Source organism: Engraulis encrasicolus, chromosome 8 (genome assembly GCF_034702125.1).
Source record: "Engraulis encrasicolus isolate BLACKSEA-1 chromosome 8, IST_EnEncr_1.0, whole genome shotgun sequence".
In the NCBI taxonomy this organism is placed as follows: domain Eukaryota; kingdom Metazoa; phylum Chordata; class Actinopteri; order Clupeiformes; family Engraulidae; genus Engraulis; species Engraulis encrasicolus.
Window position 1 is genome coordinate 12,512,608 of NC_085864.1, and position 20,664 is coordinate 12,533,271.

A 20,664-nucleotide genomic window follows, 5' to 3' on the forward strand; every position below is an offset into this window, starting at 1 on the left:
ATCGAAGTCAAAATTTTAATCGTGATTTAATCGTGGCAATAGTGACCTACTTTTGAGAGCGTCCTTGAAGCCAGAACATACTGACAGGCTGGTGTTTCTGGCCAGAAATCTGTCCACCTAAGTTTCATGCTATTACCTTTACACAATTATTACAATTCATTTTATTTTGCTCATCCCGTACATTATTCATTCTTGGTTATACTTCATCTTGTTATAATTTTCAAAAAAATCGGCAAAAAATGAATAATCGTGATAAATAATCGTGATTACGATTTTGACCAAAATAATCGTGATTATGATTTTTTTCCATAATCGTGCAGCCCTAGTCGGATGTGGTGCAAAGAAAGAGTTTTCCCTGTCAAGTTAACACATTTACACATATTCAAGGATATGCTCCAGGCTGAAACCTCTTGTACTCCAAACTGTTCTGCTGCATGGTTGTGTTGATTCATAGCATTCCCTGGTAACGCTGATAACACTCCCTGGTGTGTGCATGTGTGTGTGCGTGCGTGTGTGTGTGTGTGTGTGTGTGTGTGTGTGTGTGTGTGTGTGTGTGTGTGTGTGTGTGTGTGTGTGTGTGTGTGTGTGTGTGTGTGTGTGCACACGGAGGCATCAGCTGGATGTTGGATGTCTATAATGAGGACATAATCCTTAAACACTTATTTGTTTCCAGAACTACTGAAACAGGAAACGCTAATCTCACTGAAAAAGGCAACGCTTATCTCACTGATTTATTGGCATTTCAATCGTTACCATGGCCACGCCTGCACAGAGAGAAACCGAGTAGTGATAAAGCAATAATCCAACATGAAATAACATAAAACAAAATTCAATAATGTAAAATAAAATATAATATAATCAGTTTTGTAGAAGCCTAATTTATAGTGTTATACATTGGAGAGTGCCACTAACCACCCAACCAACCGATAGTATAATTATTATTTTTATTGTTTATTTCTCCTAAGATGACCACTATTCAGAATGTATACCTGTGCTGTCCCACCCAGCTGGTTTGGAGTTTGTCTGTCCGAATGATAACATGCTGTGGGATTGGAGTGGTAACTCAAGGAGAGAGAGAAATGGTGTGTGTGTGTGTGTGTGTGTGTGTGTGTGTGTGTGTGCGCGTGTGCGTGTGTGTGTGTGCGCGCGTGCCTGCGTGCATGCGTGTGTTTTTGTGTTTATGTTTGTGTTTGGGTAGTCAGTACGCCCAGATGGAATAAAATATGATAGTGGCGTTAAACAGTGGGAGTCTCTGCTCATTATCGAAATCTGCTGTAACCTTGGGCCCACTACAACCCAATCACACACTGGTGTGTGTGTGTGTATGTGTGTGTGTGTGTGTGTGTATTAATATCTTAATAAGAAATGCCAACTGTCTCTCAGCAAAACAACACGAAACACAAAAACATGCACAGAGATAAATAGGAGAGGGGAAAAAACAGCATAAAAAAAGATCAATTTCAAGCTCATTCTCCATGCCGTTTCCACTGACACACGCTGACAAAATGATAAGCTGTCCGGCTATCCGGCAGGCAGGCAGGGAGGCAGGCCAAGGCCACCTCAGGACCCTGGCCACTGGAGTCCTATTAACACTCAACAAGCACACGGACACAGGAACTCTGGGAAAGGGATGTGTGTGTGTGTGTGTGTGTGTGTGTGTGTGTGTGTGTGTGTGTGTGTGTGTGTGTGTGTGTGTGTGTGTGTGTGTGTGTGTGTGTGTGTGTGTGCATTTGTGCGTGCATGCGATAGAGTGAGTGAGAGACAGAGCGAGAGAAAGTCAGATTTGGACTTGAGATCAGTAGAAAAAATTTGCGCTCTTTGTGATCTTCAACATCTTAACATGTGGGCCTGACGTGTGTGTGTGACTCTCTATGAACTTAAGTTTCTGAATGGGTGTGTGTGTGTATGTGTCCACAATGTGGTTTCTGTACATGCTGTGTGTGTATGTGCCTGTGTGTATGTGCCTCTCTGTGTGTGTGTGTGTGTGTGTGCGCCTGCGTGTGTGCGTGCGTGCGTGTCCGTCCACTTACATGCATGACTCTCAATGAACTTGTCGTGTTCGGTTGGCCCCACCACGCGGGCGAAACGTCTCATTGCCTCGTACAGGTCCTGCACCTCCTTAGGGTATCGCCGCTCCAGAACTGAAAAAAACACACACACACACACACACACACACACACACACACACACACACACACACACACACACACACACACACACACACACACACACACACACACACACACACACACACACACACACACACAGTCAGGAAGGGAAACAGTGATCATACACAGTAATACTTAATACTCCAGTATGTTCGTTCATTCATTCATTCATTCATTCATTCATTCATTCATTCATTCATTCATTCAATTTGGACAATGCACATTAATCAATACATCAGTAAACAAAAACATCAATATAAATATGCCAGTGTTAGCATAGTTGCTAAATGTCATCCATTGTCCTCAGACAGGCTTCACAAACCAAATCAACCTGCGTGCGTGAACGTTTGTGTGCTCTGCGAGTGTGTGTGCGTGTGCGTGTGCGTGTGTGCGCATGCATGTTTGAGTGACAGTATCTGTGTTTGTGTGCCTGTACATCTGTCAGAGAAACAGGGAAATAGCAATGGTTGACGACTGGAAGAGAGTGAGTGGGGGAGAGAGACCTAGATATGGGCATCTGGTGTTCATATTTGGATGTGTGTGAGTGGATTCACTGGATGTGTAGATATGTGAGAGTGTATGCATGTGTGTGTAGATATGCCTACAGTATTTGTGTGTGTGTGGATTTGTGTGTATGTGTGCGTGACATGTACTGTATGCGTATGAGTTAGAATGTGCACACACGTGTTAGAAGGTTAGAATGTGTGTTTCTGTGTCTGTGTGTCTGTGTGTCTGTGTTTCTGTGTCTGTGTGTGTGTGTTTCTGTGTCTGTGTGTGTGTGTGTGTGTGTGTGTGTGTGTGTGTGTGTGTGTGTGTGTGTGTGTGTGTGTGTGTGAGAGAGAGAGAGCAGTAGTACAGCAGGGGGATGAGCAAGGCTAAATGGAGCCTGAGAGAAGAGAAGCTACCATGTGGGAGAGAGAGAGAGAGAGAGAGAGAGAGAGAGAGAGAGAGAGAGAGAGAGAGAGTGAGAGTGAGAGTGTGAGAAAGAGAGAGTGAGAGTGAGAGTGTGAGAGAGAGAGAGAGAGAGAGAGAGAGAGAGAGAGAGAGAGAGAGTGTGTGAGAGAGAGAGTGAGAGAGTGAGAGAGTGAGAGAGTGAGAGAGAGGTGTAACTGTGTCTCAGCTCATTTTCCCTCTGTGCTGCGTGTGCAATGAGCCACACACACACACACACACAGTCTGCACGGAGATACACACACATACACAAGATACACATATATACACACACATACACAAGATACACACACACACACACACACTATCTAGTTGATTCAACTCCCCAGACAGACAGACAGACACACACACACTTCAACACAGTGTATACAGTACATACATAATGGCCTTGAGATGGAATGACGATATGTCTGTATGTGTGTGTGTGTGTGTGTGTGTGTGTGTGTGTGTGTGTGTGTGTGTGTGTGTGTGTGTGGTCTTATCCATGTGAATCTAAGGATAAAGTAATGTGTGAGCCATCAAGCCTTGGACCACATCCTTTATTATGCTAACACACACACACACACACACACACACACACACACACACACACACACACACACACACACACACACACACACACACACACACACACACACACACACACACACACACACACACACACACACACACACACACACACACACACACACACACACCGCCTCTTTCCGGCAGTCTCCATGACAACCGATCTGCAGCGGGCGGCAGGGTAACTATTGCTTCTATTTTGTCTTGCAAGAGGAGAGATAAGACAAGTGCTGCTGGAGGGCTGTGGTGTGGTGTGGTGTGGTGTAGTATAGTATACTGTGGTGTAGTGTAATGTAGTGTAGTGTAGTGTTGTCTAGTGTACTGTAGTGCAGTGCCGTGTAGTGTGGTTTGGTGTAGTAGTGTAATGTTGTGTAATGTAAAGTAGTGTACTGTTTAGTGTAGTGTAATCTGGTATAGTGTAGTTAAGTGTAGTGTAGTGTGGTATTTAGTGTAGTGTAATGTGGTGCAGTGTAGTGTGGTGTAGTGTAGTGTAGTGTAATGTGGTGTAGTGTAGTGTGACGTAGTGTCGTGTAATGTAGTGTGGTGGTAGTGTTAAGTAGTGTAGTGTTATGTAGTGTAGTGTAGTGTAGTGTTATGTAGTGTAGTGTAGTGTAGTGTAGTGTAGTGTATTGTAATGTGGTGTAGTGTAATGTAGTGCAGTGTAATGTGGTGTAGTGTAATGTAGTGTAATGTAGTGCAGTGTAATGTGGTGTAGTGTAGTGTAGTGTAATGTAGTGCAGTGTAATGTGGTGTAGTGTAGTGTAGTGTAGTGTAATGTAGTGCAGTGTAATGTGGTGTAGTGTAATGTAGTGTAGTGTAATGTGGTGTAGTGTAATGGGGTGTAGTGTAATGTGGTGCAGTGTAATGTGGTGCAGTGTAATGTGGTGTAGTGTAATGTGGTGCAGTGTAATGTGGTGTAGTGTAGTGTAGTGTAGTGTAGTGTAGTGTAGTGTAATGTGGTGCAGTATAATGTGGTGTAGTGTAATGTAGTGTAGTGTAATGTAGTGTAGTGTAGTGTGCGCTCCACTGACGGGTTAACATGCAGGTGTTTTTCTACCCTCACTTTAGCCAAGGCTCACACATGCACCATCCACACAGACACGCACAAAAACAGAAACAAAGACAGAAACAGAGACAGACACAAACAAAACAACCAACACACACATGCACCTACATACGTTTACACAAAACTTCATACATAATTAAGTACACATGCAGATGTAGACACACGCAGGGACACACGCAGGCACACACGCAGGCACACACGCAGGCACACACGCAGGCACACACGCAGGCACACACACACACACACACACACACACACACACACACACACACACACACACACACACACACACACACACACACACACACACACACACACACACACACACACACACACACACACACCTGTAAAGCATCTGCATTCCCGTGTCTGAGCAACAGATTGGGTTTTACAACGGGCCTGCCTGAGTGACGTGGGCGCTTGGCTGTAAAGATGTCCAGGCAGGCAGAAATAGCCCCGTGGACCTCAAGCACCTTTCCACTGCGCACACGGCCACGTCATTTGCACTAGGGGCTGATCGGAGTGGACGCGCGCACACACACACACACCCCTGTCTTGCGCACACATACACACTTTTCTCTCCATCTCTCTTTCTTGTGCACGTACACACACACCTTCACTTGTTTTCTATTGTGCTCTCTCTCTCTCTCTCTCTCTCTCTCTCTCTCTCTCTCTCTCTCTCTCTCTCTCTCGCTCTCTCTTTCTCTCTCTCTCTCTCTCTCTCTCTCTCTCGCACGCACGCGCACACGACATCTGTACTAGGGGCTGATCAGAGTGGACGCACGCACTCTCATCTTTCTCTGTCTATCTCCATCTCAGGCACACACACACATCTTTCTCTCGATCTCGAGCACACACATACACCTTTCCCTCTCCATCTCTCTTTCTTGCACACACACACACACACACACAAACACCTTTTTTCTCTTGTGCTCTCTCTCTCTCTCTCTCTCTCTCTCACACATATGCGCACACACACGCACCAACCTCCTTGCAGGCAGGCAGTGGGGTGCGATCGATGTTGGGGTCGTAAAGCTGCCAGGAGCCCCTGTTGCAGGTTATCAAAGTCAGGGCGTTGGGTTTCACACAAGGGGCTATTTGTCCACCCCACCCACCTCACCAACCACCCACCCACTTGCCCCCACCACGACCACCCACCCACCCACCGCCTCCACATCCCCACCATAGAGGCTGGAGACTCGGCTGCCCCTGAACTCTCTTACCCTGGCTATTCTGGGCTTCCCCCTTCAACCACACACACACACACACACACACACACACACACACACACACAAACACACACCTTGCTCTCTGTCACACACTAAACAAGAACTAAACAATTCCTCAGTTGTGTGTGTGTGTGTGTGTGTGTGTGTGTGTGTGTGTGTGTGTGTGTGTGTGTGTGTGTGTGTGTGTGTGTGTGTGTGTGTGTGTGTGTGTTCCTGCCAGACTGTTTCACCAAGTGTATTTGTCGTCAGTGTTACAGACTGGGTGTCATGTGGGAGAGTCAGGCAGAAACAGATGTGTCCAACATGGCTTCACATCTGGCAACACAATGAGACGGCCGTTTATGTTCAGTTCTTCTTTCCTGCCAATTCTGGAAAATGTGTGCTCAAAACACAACACTATGACCATGAATATTTCTAGCTGTTCTTTCTTTCTGTCTGTCTGTCTGTCTGTCTTTCTTTCTTTCTTTCTTTCTTTCTTTCTTTCTTTCTTTCTTTCTTTCTTTCTTTCTTTCTTTCTTTCTTTCTTTCTTTCTTTCAACTGACTTACACAAACTAACTTTTTGGATACTTTTGATGATACTATAGTGGTCAGTTTCAGACAAATACTGTGACCTAGTTTCAAAATGGTGATAACTGCAAAGAAGAAGAAAAAAATCTCTGTATGATTCAGAAAGCAACAGATGGCCATGAGCGAGCAGCGTTAGCTACCCAGTAGGCAGAAGAGTTGCCCACACTAATCAGAGCGCTTCTGGTCGGAGTCCAGCTTCTCTGATCTGAAGTGGAGTTGAACCAGGCAGTGAACTTCATACTTTGTAATGGTTTGTGCTCGTTTTATTTTCAGTTTTGTGCACTATTATTGTTGTCTCATGACTGATGAAAAACGTGCCTTTGCTTCCAGTGAAATTTTAATGCATCATAATGCATCAGACTGAATCGATTCAAAATGAATTGTTACCACCCAAATCAATTCGAATTGAATAGTAAGGGCAGTGCCTATGCACAACACAAATGTAAAGTGCTGTATAAAACACTACATTGGCAGTGTGTGGGTGCCAATGCATCATTTGGTGAACTTACTTTGGAACTTGCGCAAGTTGATCAACCCGTGGTCCCGAATAATTCTGTGGAGAGGACAAACAAATTTGAAAGACATTTTAGTAATCAAACACGGAGCTTTCAGAAAGTTTTCACCTAACAGTTTAATAGCATGTAGCTTATGGTGTGTGTGTGTGTGTGTGTGTGTGTGTGTGTGTGTGTGTGTGTGTGTGTGTGTGTGTGTAATGAGAAGCGATGTCCAAGTCAGGACAGACCACACCATTTACTTCATTATTCAAACATAGGCCTTATAGTATGAAACCAACAACAGACTAATATCAATGCAATAATGCTTGCCCAATCGCCACCTCACCCCCATCCCCATCCCAATTCCGACACTCCATCCCCACCCCCAATCCCCAACCACAGTCCCAGCCCCTCTTGCACCACACCAGCCCTATCCCCACTCCCAATCGCCATCCCAGCACCATCCCCATCCCTCCCTATCCCCATCCCCATCCCCACTTCCAGCCCCAATCGCCACCTCCGCGCTTCAGGTCCAGTCCCAGCCAAATTGCAGTGCTGAGAGGCCCCCATGAAGTTATCAGGCACTTCCCTGACCCTTGGTCCCTGGGCCTCGCTGGTGTTTTGTCAAAGCTGACGGAGCCCGACGGAGGCTAAGCCGGGCGGGCGGCAGTGTTGACAGGGTCGCGGGCCGGCTAGCTAGCCCAAAATGAGAACATTATCCGGCAGGCAGGCAGAGAGGCAGGCCAAGGCCACCTCAGGACCCTGGCCACTGGGGTCCTATTAACACTCAACAAGCAGACGGACACAGGAACTCTGGGAAAGGGGTGTGTGTGTGTGTGTGTGTGTGTGTGTGTGTGTGTGTGTGTGTGTGTGTGTGTGTGTGTGTGTGTGTGTGTGTGTGTGTGTGCATGTGCATGTGTGCTTGCTATTCTGTCCAATGACTATGTGGGTGGAGTGTGTGTGTGTGTATGTGTGTGTATGTGTGTATGTGTGTGTGTGTGCTTGCGATTCTGCCCAATGACAATGTGAGTGGAGTGTGTGTGTGTGTGTGTGTGTTTGTGCGTGTGTGTGCGCATGTGTGTGTTTGTGTGTGTGTTCTACGTCAGAGTAGTGTGTTTATGGGTGAGCAAGTAAGAGACATTCAGAGAGAGATTTACCAAAACAAACATTCAGGAAGAGAACATGCCAGATATGAGCTGGATGTGGATATGCCAATGAGAAGGCGTGTGTTAATGTACACAGGCAGCTGCGTGTGAATATCTTAGGGGCCACTGAGCTAGTTACTGCACCAATATATCCATCCCTGTCAAAAGATCCATCACAGCACAGCTACAGCACACTAGTCAGGTTATTTATGTACGCCGAGAGTGTAATTACAGTGGATACTCAGGATGTGCGTGTCGTGTGTGAATTTGTGTGAAGGTGTGTGTGTGTGTGTGTGTGTGTGTGTGTGTACGTATGTGGCGTTGGGGGCTTAAATACTTGGCATAGAAACATCCCAACCCCCTGCCGTCTCGCAGAACATTCGTCTGTGCTCCGGGGCAGATAGAACTCGTTGCCCTGTGATTTACTGATGAGCGGCCTGTAAGAGGAACCCACCACGCCGGGATTCCACCTGCGCTGCTCTCGTAACTCTTTCCCCTCCTCTCCTCTCTTCTCTTCTTGTCTGTTCTCTCCTCTCCTGCCCTTTCCTGTATTCTATCCTCTCCTCTCCTGCCCTCTCCTCTCCTGCCCTCTCCTCTGTTCTCTTCTCTCCCCCCTCCCCTCCCCTCCTTTACCGCTGCGCACAGTAAGAGTACTATAAAGAATGACAGCTTCGCCTGCCGCCAAACACTTGATAGATCACAAAATCACCATCATCTGTTTGTGTTGAGATTTTGGATCATTTCGCCCCTGCCTTATCACAGTTGAATTGTGTAACTTGTAGAAATACTGACAGCTTAGGACAAGCAGGCTTGTAGGAAAAGAGAGCCAATAGCGATTGCAGTATTTGAAGGCATGGGGAAGCAGTGCCACCTAGTGTTGAAACATTGTTTTACAACAGTGGTTCTCAACCTTTTGGAACAAACGCCCCTTGGCCTCATCACAAGCCTCCCAATGCCCCCTTGACCTCATCATAAGCCTGACAACGGCCCCGTAGCCTCTTACTGCAGCAGGGGTCGCCGGCGACCCTATTCACTTGCTGAAAATGCTTAACTACATCATAACAACATTGCCATGACATTACAGAGAGCCATAGTGCTGCGCTAAGGGGTTAATAATAAGAAATTATATGGAGTAATGCCTTCCAATTCGAACTAAACACCGCCCCCTCTCAGCTGTACCCTTCTCTACATCCCCCTTGAGAAACACTATTTTAGATTGACACCCAACATCAATGCATTCCAAACTGACCATAATTATGCTGCACTTACAACAGATATAAAACGCATCATTTGTGTGTGATTTCTTGGCATTCAAATATTTTGAGAATATACTTTGTATGTATACTTCAAATACTTTTTAAAGATATATGAAATGCATTGTGCAATGCAATACAATGCCCAATACTAAATGTCCATTTCCCAAAATGTTTACTACCATTTAATACCCTTTTTCACTACCTTTAAATTACACTACATTACACTTTTGTGTTTTGCAAAAAGACGTTCGAAGGGGAGCAGTGCGATTCCAGAGTGCTGTTCAGAAGTCTGCTTTCTATGGCACGACTCTGCTATGAACTAGGTCAGGTGGCTACTGTTGGGCGAATCACTGGTGTATGGAAAAACTGTGATAAAAAAAACGTTCTTTATTCACCGTTTATCAAAATGGTGCAACTCAAAAAAATAATACCTAGTTTTTCAAAAAATAATACTTTTTGAGCAAATTTACTACTTTTAAGGCCATTAAATTTTGACTTTTTAATTTATCACCTTTTAATACTTTTTAAAACCCTGCATACACCCTGAAAATGGATATGTCATTCTTGCAACAAAGCTCTTCATATACATCTCTCACATATACAAAGTCATTCTTAATACTGGACTGGGCGGTTCTGGAAAAAATGTGTTTCACGGTTTTCTTGATGAAAATTAATATCATGGTTCTCTGCACGATTTTGTTTTCATAAGCTGCGATTTTCCCCCACATCTCAATGTTTCTGAAGAAAAGATTGAAATTAAACTTAAAAATGAGATAAAATCCTGAATTTTAATTAATCTCCATTTCTATTTTAATCACTTTTTTGAAACAAAAACAAAAAACCCTTCTCTAATCAAAAAGTGAACCTTGTGTAGGTGAAAACCGTTATCACGTTTTTTTAACGGTATACCGCCCAGCCCTAGGTCCAACATACAATACTGATTACTCTTATGAGTCTATCAGAAAGATAATACAGAAAGAGTAAAATGTTGAAGATATTTTGAGATATTTCAATGATTAGATAACGTAGGTCAAGGTGGTGCATGAACATGGAGGTTGGACTCCCCTTCATATACATACTAGGGATGTAAAAAATGGATCGATTAATTGACTTTTAGTCAAGAGACTCGGGTGAAATGGGCATGACAAACTGCGTGTGAAGAGGGGTTTGAAGAGTAGGAACATTTCAATCACCTTTGGATTGAAGAATATAGAAATTAATGTAATTTTTGCATTCTATCAATTTTAGATTTAGATTCATCCCTAGTACATATAAATGTGAAATAAATTTAAGGCTAATAGGAACATGCGCTTAAAACTGATGTTATTCAGACTATATTGTATAGACTATACTAGTGTATGTGATATAGTAGTGCAAAATGCTTTCTGATCATGGGCAGTGTGGATCTCCTTACAAATCATTCTTTTTTATCACATGGACACTTCAAAGGGTCATAAATGCCACTCACATTTAGGGTTTTAAAATATTCGAGAAACCGCTATGTGAACAAGTAGGCAACAAATATTTTGACAATAAAAATAAACAAGACTGGACCTTTAAAGGTAGATTTGTATTTTTTTCAGTAGTTTACTTACATAACTTAAGCTATCCATTCACAAATGTTATCTTTTGCATGACTAGAAGTATTCATTACGACTGGGAAAATGACACTCGCCATACAGAAAAAGGTCGATCTCTGTGTCCGCCATTTTGAATTTCCAGTAATAGGCCACACGTACTGCACTTTGGTCAGACCAGTAAATATTATCTTAATACTTAGTAAATATTAATGAACAATTTTCATTTTTCATTCAATTTGGGAATGGGCAGCATATTAGCAATGTCTACCCTGGCCTCAAATCCAACATAACCTACCTTTAAAAAATACAGGGTCACACATATGCACACTATCTAGTAATACAAAGTGGTCTTCAGATCTCCCACTTACTTCTTTCTGCGTTGTCTCTCCTTTAACCTTGAATGGTAGATGTCAACGACTGCAATCTTGAGGGCTGGTGGAGGAGGATGAGGAGGAGGAGATGGAGAGGTGAGATTAAAAAATCTTGTGTGTTATCTGAAAGCAGATGACTGTGTAGATGACCTCTCTCTCTCTCTGCACACTCTCAGATGGCCTTCTAATCTGTCAGGATGCCCTCTGCCACACACACTCACTCACCGTGTAAGATGTCCGAGTCATCATCCACAAAGTCAATGTCCTTCAGATCCCATTCAGCATAGTTGTCAAATTCCTGCAAAGCAAATCATAAATCAAAGCAAATTATAAAGCATAGTGATATAGGGACATTTACAAAATATATCGTATATCACACATTCACCACACAGGTAACTAAATAACCTATGGACTTGCTTAACTAGTGTTTGTTTATACTAGTGCTTGTTTATAACAGTTAACTACTGTACAGTAAAATTGAAATGTAAAAACAAACACTAGTCCATGACTTTTGCAACAGAATGAGTCAGTAACTCTTACCCAGGTTGGTTTATTGCTAAATGCAAGCTGCTTCCCCTCACATGCTGTGATTCGCAGTAGAGGACTAGACATTTCACCTGTGCCACCCTGCATCCATTACAACCCCCCCTGTCTTTTTGTAACACAAAGTGTAGCTGGTCTTTTCAAGAGATTGAAATTATGCATGTTCACATTCACGTGTTGAGGCGTGAATGCGCACGCCATGGGCTGTCCCACATTGTCCCTCAGCGGGTTCCAGAAGAACTAAAAAGAGGTCCAGTGGGACTGTAAGGGGGTTCCATAGGGGTGCTCTACCTCCATGAAGTCCGCTCGGGCAGGCATGTACCCCGCCATGTCTCTGGACAGGACCGAGTCAAAGGTGGGCCTGGGTGGGTCATCTGTGGCTGCAGAGACAGAGGAGACACAGAGGTCAGATGAGGGCGGCTGTACTTTGAATACTAATTTCAGATTTGCAGACACCAAAGAAATTAACCTATGACACAATGACAACACTGTGAACAGAGTATCACATTGAGAACAGTGCATCACAAAAGTGAGTTCAAATTGCAGATTTGCAGACGCCAAAGAAACACCAAATAAATTAAACTATGTTTTTGTCTTTTTTTTTATTTCTTTGGTGTCTGCAAATCCGCAGCATGAGAGGTGTACTCTCTTTTGTGATACACTGTGATATCAAATACAACAGAAGTGGAAACAGGTGAAGTAAAGGGATGCTGGTGGCTCACGTTTGAAGAGGATGGCTGAGTCAGCCCTGAGGCTGAGCACAGTAATGTGATGTGACAAGACAATGCTTGACTTAAGTCAAGTAAGTCAAGACAATGCAACTCATCCAAAAAAGCCAGAGGAAGGAAGTAAAATAACAAATGCAAGAGAGAAGAGAAGAGAAGAGAAGAGAAGAGAAGAGAAGAGAAGAGAAGAGAAGAGAAGAGAAGAGAAGAGAAGAGAAGAGAAGAGAAGAGAATAATAGTGTAGAGAAGAAAAATGTAGAGAAGAAGCAAGAAATGTAGAGAAGAGAAGAGAAGAGAAGAGAAGAGAAGAGAAGAGAAGAGAAGAGAAGAGAAGAGAAGAGAAGAGAAGAGAAGACAGGATGAAGGGCAGCTGCTGGCGGCTCACGTTTGAAGGGGATGGCGGAGTCGGCGGTGCGGGCGTCCTCCATCTGCCGGAGGCTGAGCAGTGTGGAGGAGAAGAGGGGGTTGTTGATGAAGTGCTTCATGTAGTGGCACTCACACTCCTCCTTGGTCTTGGTGCGCATCTGATACGCCACGTCTTGCCTGTCCACATGACAGCAGGTACAGAGAAGGGAAATGAGCCATTTCATTTACTACTACAAAATACTTTTTAAAAATGCAATCATGAAAATAGAAGTGAACCATTTCATTTGCTGATACAAATACTTCTTTTTAAAAAGCAACCGTAAAAATAGAAGTGAGCTATTTCATTTACTACTACAAATACTTTTTTAAATAGCAACCATGAAGGAAAGGTGGGTGAATGAGCGGGAAACATAGTGCTTTTTTAGTTCTCTTCAACAAACGAGTCCTTGATAGACATACTGCTGAAAATTTAAGAACAGATATGGACATGGCCATAGATGGCCATTCTAAAGCCAGTTTAGACACAATCCAAATTAGCTCTAAAACTCTAAAACAACATTGCAGAACACTCAGAAAATGGGCTTAGTGCCCAAAATGGTGCACTTGTCCTTAACTATCCAAAATGGTGCACTTGTCCTTTAATGTTCCACTGACCAGTTCCCAAAGCCGCAGTCCATCACAGCCTCCAAGAGAGCCATCTCCTCCTGAGCCGTCCAGCCAGGCTCCAGCACAGGGAAATCTGACGTCTGCTGAAATACAGCAGACACATACTCCATTAAAAGGTATCAAGTCAATTCAGATGTGTAATTTAGTAAATACAGAGTTGTTTAAAAAGGATGGACTGACTTCCACCACACACTGCCTCAATTCTTACATCAAACAAGGGGAAAATAGACGTCTGCTGAAATACAGCAAACGGGTCCATGACGTTTCAGTGGTAGCACACGCCAAGGTGGTGCAACAACAGCTAATACCACTATTGAATGGATTTCTTTAGAGGATTATTTAAGAAGCATACTCATTGCAGTATATTAATTACTGATAACTAATTAATTCATGGGCATAAGATGTCGTTGGAGCACCTACGTCTGGGCCCAAAAAAAAATGTCATTGACAAAAACACATGTATTCCATTAACAGGAGAGTAAGAACCTGTCTAAGCAGTAAACTAGGTTAACCTTAAAGGGACACTGTGCAGGAAATGGTCAAAAAAGGTACTGCAACTATGCTGCTCATTGAAACTGGGCTGCCTATTGCCAAATTTGATCTTTACATGAAAGTTTACAAAGTAATAAACAAATATTTTCTAGTATGGTCCAAGTACAGTCATTTTTTCAGTTAAAAATGGCTATTTTTGGAAATTGGCGGACCATGGACCAATGGCGGACCATGGAGAAGATCCCCCTTTTCATGTATGAAAAGTGCAATTTTTCCAGTCATGGATACTTAGAATTTGATGCTGGTGGTAAGTATTCATGAAAAAGGTAACATTAGTGAATGGGCAGCATGAATTCTGGAAATAAATGACTAAAAATCTCACACAGTGTCCCTTTAATTTAGTGGTAAATCATCTAATAAACACATCTGGAGCCTTTACCACTTCCTGTTGTTTAACTTATCCAGGTTTATCATCTAACTATGTTCTTAGAATACTCCCCTGGTATTGAGCCGGGGCGATTCAGCTGTGTAATTTAGTAAAAACAGGGTTATGGAAAAAGAATGGACTGACGTTCATCGCACACAGCTTCAATTCTCAAGCCTAATAATCATGGAATGAAACAATAAAGGATCTTTTTCAGTGTTTTGAATGCTTTGAATGGCTCGTCAAGGTGCAACATTGGTTCCGTCACTTCATTCCTCCAGCATTGTTCAGTTATTAGTTTGCCCTCAGAATGGAGACTCTTTTGTTACGGTGCTGCATGCTTTCAGTAGATAAATTAACCTTTATCTGGCCTCTTTCCTATACAATATAGGGTACTGTATGACTAAAATTGGTTCATCTATTCTAGTGGTGGGGAACCTATGTCTCGAGGGCCATTTACGGCCGTTGAGGCCGTCTTATCCGCTCCCTGATTTAATGTTATGCAGTTTCACATGAAATATGACATGCTTTGTAAAGCAATCTTAGAAATTACATTTGCAATACAATACATTTTCAGGGGACCTAGTGAAGGTGGGGTCTGTTGTACAAGTGGGTGCAATCGATATTAGGCCTACATGCAGGGGAGGAATCTTGGGCTGAATCTCAAATGGTGCACTTGTGCACTTAAGTGTTCATGTTTCAGTGCGCATGCCGTATTAGTAACGCACTGAAACACAGTGCCCGAAGTGCACAAGTGTGCCATTTGAGATCCAGCCTTAGTTTGTGTTCATAATATGGCCCTTGGAGACATTTTAAGTGGCCCCTCGAATGAAAAATGTTGCTCACCCCTGATCTATTCAATAACTCTCTACAACTTTCATCACATTATGCATTATGTTTTTCAATTGACTTCAAACTGAACAGCTTAGATCAACTGTGACACAGACACAGTTACAGCATGCGTCTTACCATGATTTCGTATTTGTGGTCACTTTGATGTTTTTTATACTCAAATCCTCTGGTGAAACACTGTGAAAAAAAGAAAGAAAGAAAAAGAAAGAAGCAAACAAAGAAAGCATATTCAGAAAACTTGAAAGACAGGGTAGGATTCTCTATGAAATCACACTTAACACGGTAAACTAAAAGCCCAAGATGTATATGAGAATGACCTGAAGACAGAGGTAGAAGGACGGTGGTCCACATTCTGCACACTTGATAAAAGGCTCCACCAGGTAAGTGGAGCAACCCCGGCACGGTGGCTTGAACGGGTCACCTGAAAATGAGAGAGACACGGGACACATTCAATTGCACTGGGATGATGCTCTTGTGTATGCATCATGTCACTGAATTAAGTAGTGGAGTAGGACAATGCTTCTGGTGCAATGCACAATAGCATGCCTTACTCATGGGTATCTCACTGTCATGAGGGTGCAGGAGTTCAGGTAGGTTGTGGTTCTATAGCATTAGCCTACAAGATTTTTTGGCAAAGCATATCATCCTGTCATAAATCTTCTATGGAATGAATGGGCAAGCCGATTTCTAGCGATTGGCCTTTTGTGTGTGAGTTTTCATCAAATACAGGCATTCATGCGAAGTCATATGTACTAGGTAGCCTACATTAATGCACAAGTTGTAACCTTACAAAGGTAAACAACACAACAGAGCGTTCTCGGTAGCGTAGTGAATGCACACCGTTTTTCAACAGTGCTAGCACTTGAGTTTCGTTTTTGTTCCCCTTCAATCCCGACTTGCAAACAAATGTCATGCTCTCTGAATAGAGTGGGACTTCTCCAAGCCTCAGCAATGTGAAACATGACAGTAGCACAGTACTTACTCCCAAATGATGCGAGACGATCCATTGGGTTCACGATAGACTAGCCAAAAGACTAGCCAACCAACCTAAACTATGTTTTGCTAATAGCTTCGAGATAGCAGACTATATTCCCAGCAACTCTATTGGCTGTCTCCAAATGAAAAGTTGGATTGGAACGTAATGCACGCACCGTATTTAACAACACATGTTCACTGAAAGCCACACAATCGACAAAATAATAACAATGTGCAGCCGAAAAGGAAATCCGTCCGTGTTTGCTTTTTGACCGGTGGGATAATTGGCAGTGCCCCTAGTGGCAAGGAAGAAAACAAGGGCCACACACACAGAACTGACACAGAAAAACAAGTGCTAGGTATTTTTTTGTGGGGGTTATTTGCCCTCACAAGTAAGCCTACAGCTATGTTTGCAAGTACAACTGTTGTGCAAAGTGTATATCATTCACTGACTCGGTGTGTTGCATGGAAATAACTTCAATGCAACACACCGAGTCAGTGAATGATACTACACTTTGCACAACAGTTGCACTTGCAAACATAAGTGTAGGCCTACTTGTGAGGGCAAATAACCCCCACAAAAAAACCCTACCTAGCACTTGCTTTTCTGTAGCCTAGGCCTACATTTTTGTTTTTCTGTAGGCCTACATTTCTTTTGTGCTTTGTATCTGCAAGTGTTTTATGCTATCATGATTAGGCCTATTGTGTTAAAGACGATCATTGGCCAGGATACTATCCCAACATCCAGGCTGCAGCAAACAGTCAGAACAAAATTAGGTCCCTGTTTGAGGGCCTGTGCTCAGTGTTTGTTTTGTGCATTATGCGTTTGTGTTTTCTGCATCCTTAGGGGATGGGGATGGTCCTAGACCTAGTAGATCAAGGAGAGCGTGGGAGGGGTGGATGGTCATTGCAGAGCAAAGAGGAGAGGAGAGGAGAGAGACGATAGCAGGTCATTAATTCCTGGGGGGTGGATGGTCATTGTAGAGCAAGGAAAAGAGAAGACAGATTATGCTTTATCACATTGATTCCCGAGAAGGGCATGATCACTGTAGAGCAGAGTGGAGTAGGGTAGACTGAGTACAGTTGAGTACAGGGTACAGTTGAGACAAACCAAATATCTCCCTGTAACAACGTAACTCTGATCTATTTTTTGCTGTAGACATGTGCATCGATATCCTCTTAGATCATGGGAAATTTGAAACCAGCACGGAACGCAGATCCAAAGATATTGGGAAAATGCTGTTTTCGACAGGTCAGATTTACTTCACCAGGGTCCTTCAACAATGAATATCTAATGACCAGTAGTTATCCTCTTGATATAAGTTACATGATTGCAAGCCATGATGTGTGCTCTAAAAGCAGACATATTTCCTGACATCATAACAGTTAAAACCATTTAAAAATCTTTATCAATGTGTGATCTGGGCAGAAGGGTACAGTTTAGACGCTATATAGTGCTAATTCCACTAGGCTATGTAAAACCAAAGTTAAGTTGCTAACGGGTACAGTATTTTGCTATCGGCCATGCTATTAGCTCCCATGGCTATTATCTCCCATTGATTGGAATGGTGTCTCAACTGTACTCTGCTATGTCTCAACTGTACCCCACCGTTTTTTCGCTAGGGTACAGTTGGGACAAAAGTGCACCTTTTTTGTTTGATTAATTACATAAACATTAAACACCCTAGAGGTATATTTCCTTGATTATATATTTGCCCACATCCTGAAAATATGTTCTGTCCAAAACATGTTTCTTTTTAGGGCCTTTTAATAGTCTAATTTCTGCGTGGAAGGGGACAAAAATAAAAGTGTACCCAACTGTACTCAGTCTACCCTATATTGCAGTACAGTGGAGTAGAACTGCATGGGGTTCCAGACCTCATTTCTAGAGCAAATTAAAGATAGTCATTTCAACTTCCCCACTGCAAAATAAGTCAGAGGAAAGAGTGGACTGTTTGATAGCTTCAACCAGTAGCTTAATGTATGTATGCTACTGGCACCTTAATTTCCCACAGGATTAATAAATGATACTCTACTCTACTCTTTATTGATCCCCGGGTGGGAATTAAGGAATGTTCATGTTGGAATGTCCATTGAGGGCCACACCTTAGTTTTTTTTTTAAATTATGCTTGCATTTATTAAGCAATGATGATGACAGATGATCACACAATCCTAACAACAACATTCAATACTCAGAGTAGAAAATAAAAATTCACATGAAATCATGGAGGAGAAGATAAATGATGGGACGTCATCGGATCTCAGCAGTCATGGGGCCTATACTACAAAGCTACATTAATTCAGGATAAGTTAAGGTTAAGTTGAGAGGAAAATCATCTAATAGAAGAGCATGGAGTCTTTATTTTCTTAAGAAAAGCTCGTATTAGAAAAGCTCGTAAGCTTGTATTAGATAATTTACCTCTTAACCTAACCTAAACTTATCCTGAACCAGCTTTGTAGTATGGGCCCGTGGTCTTAACCAGATAGGCTTTGGCTAAGGATAGCATGATCTTAACCAGATAGGCATTGGCTAGCAAGGTGATAACTGTGGTGGGTCGTCTTTTTACGGCAGGCATAGGTTATTGAAAACATTGCCAATCAGGCACTGGACACAGGAGTCTCCGTTGCACTTGAAGAGGGGGACCTTCTTTGCCACTTTGGTCAATGCAGTTTCCAGCTTCACCCTCTCTGTAAGGTCTAGGTCATAGACCTCACTGAACACAAAGGCCTTCATACCCTTATGGTTGGCCATCATGTCGAGAGAGTTCAGGATGCACTTCTGCACAGCACGAGCGACATCGCGTTGATTGTCAGGATCTTTTTTTTCATTTCGTTGTTTTTTTATTCTTTCTTTGTTGACTTCGTTGTCATCTTTAACTTGGTTCAGGCAGAATTCCAGGCATGGGGAGTTGTGGGTGTAGAACACGGCACAGCCATCTTTGTCCCTTGCCAGCAGGTTCTTCATGGGAGTTCCACCACGGTTGTTGTCGTCACATATCAGCAACTTACGCTCTGAATGCACTGCTCCCGACCCTTTACCGATATTCTGTGGAGTGGCAACAATCAGCTTTTGGCCTTGATAGAGGTACTCTGTGCGGAGTTTTTCTTTCACAGTGTTACTGTCACTCTCGCCGGAAAGGAAGTTGTTCTGAAACCTCTCACAAAATGTGCTTGGGACGTTTATCGCTGCAGCGAACTGAATTTTCTGACCAGAGGCAGTCTGACCAGGTGGTTGATACCTTTTAGGAGGAGTACAAACACACACGCACACACACACGCACGCACGCACACACAAACACAAATTTACAAGGAGAGATAACCCATATTTTTTTCTTGTCCCTGTCTGTCTTTTCTTGATACCTGTTGATGCAGTTCATGCCCATGACTGGCTCTCTGTGTGTGTGTGTGAGTGTGTGTGTGTGTGTGTGTGTGTGTGTGTGTGTGTGTGTGTGTGTGTGTGTGTGTGTGTGTGTGTGTGTGTGTGTGTGTGAGAGAGAGAGAGCTAAATCTTGCTCTAATGACAACATAGTACTACAAGAATAACATGACAATAGTTTCCATTTCCTTACTCTCTCTGGATGTATTTGGTGATCTCAGCGAGGACAGTGGGCCTTTGGAGCACAGCACAGCACATTTGAAATAGAAGACAAAATAAGCAAAATGAGACTGATGTATAATTTGCATACTCTGAATTGATTTCGGGTCAATAGGGATCATGGGGACCCTGCCATATGCCATGTCATATGGATGGAGTAAACATGAGCGAGAAGCCCAATTCTTCAGAAGTAGCTTTCAACTGATATGTTTTCATAAAAATATTGCGGTTTGACTTGTTGTATAGGCTGTGAATTTCACATTCAAAAGACCTCTGCTGACAATATCCTGTATACCTGTAGATGCAGTTATACATGAATCTAAATGTTACACTTTAAAATACATGTAGTCTAGCCAAGAAAACAAAAGTCTTACACATCCTTACCATGGCCTAACTTTGTACAGGGGTTGGACAAAATAACTGAGACACCTGTCATTTTAGTGTGGGAAGTTTCATGGCTTAAGTGGACCAGGCTGTTGGCAAAACTGTGCTCTTACTCTGACCTTCATACTTCACTTTACTAGTGTGGTGCAATGTGTAATTAATGAAGATTGACCGACAGACTGGTCCACTTGAGCCATGAAACTTCCCACACTAAAATGACAGATGTCTCAGTTGTTTTGTACAGCT

At 43.0% G+C, this 20,664-nt stretch overlaps 2 protein-coding genes across 3 annotated transcripts in view; both read right to left on the reverse strand.

Annotated features, from left to right (window-relative positions):
- tada2a (transcriptional adaptor 2A) overlaps window positions 1–16,696 on the reverse strand; it is a 34,940-nt gene extending 18,244 nt beyond the window's left edge. Inside the window, exons 1-10 of one of the 2 annotated variants that reach the window (XM_063204980.1) lie at window positions 16,446–16,696; window positions 15,781–15,884; window positions 15,581–15,640; window positions 13,684–13,775; window positions 13,049–13,206; window positions 12,230–12,318; window positions 11,621–11,693; window positions 11,393–11,456; window positions 7,059–7,102; window positions 2,031–2,141 (exon numbers count right to left, since the gene is read on the reverse strand). In XM_063204980.1, the coding sequence (XP_063061050.1) occupies window positions 2,031–2,141; window positions 7,059–7,102; window positions 11,393–11,456; window positions 11,621–11,693; window positions 12,230–12,318; window positions 13,049–13,206; window positions 13,684–13,775; window positions 15,581–15,640; window positions 15,781–15,884; window positions 16,446–16,470 (820 nt within the window). In that variant the 5' untranslated portion in view covers window positions 16,471–16,696. Of the gene's footprint in view, window positions 1–2,030; window positions 2,142–7,058; window positions 7,103–11,392; window positions 11,457–11,620; window positions 11,694–12,229; window positions 12,319–13,048; window positions 13,207–13,683; window positions 13,779–15,580; window positions 15,641–15,780; window positions 15,885–16,445 lie in introns of both variants that reach the window. The other variant, XM_063204978.1, reaches the window with a different exon arrangement.
- A 2,306-nt stretch (window positions 16,697–19,002) lies between these two features.
- Window positions 19,003–20,349, reverse strand: LOC134454802 (uncharacterized). Its single transcript, XM_063205962.1, has 3 exons — window positions 20,330–20,349; window positions 20,009–20,050; window positions 19,003–19,678 (listed from the first exon to the last, which is right to left on the reverse strand). Exons 1-3 carry the CDS (start codon window positions 20,347–20,349, stop codon window positions 19,003–19,005), a joined length of 738 nt encoding a protein of 245 aa, XP_063062032.1.
- Between the last annotated feature and the right edge of the window lie 315 nt (window positions 20,350–20,664).

Excerpts from the sequence above, each read along its gene's own strand:
- LOC134454802 (XM_063205962.1), bottom strand. The coding sequence starts at position 20,349 with ATGTATAACTGCATCTACAG. Across the intron at positions 20,051-20,329 it reads ATGTATAACTGCATCTACAG|GCCCACTGTCCTCGCTGAGA; the intron begins GTATACAGGATA and ends TGTGCTCCAAAG. Across the intron at positions 19,679-20,008 it reads ACCAAATACATCCAGAGAGA|GTATCAACCACCTGGTCAGA; the intron begins GTAAGGAAATGG and ends TCCTCCTAAAAG.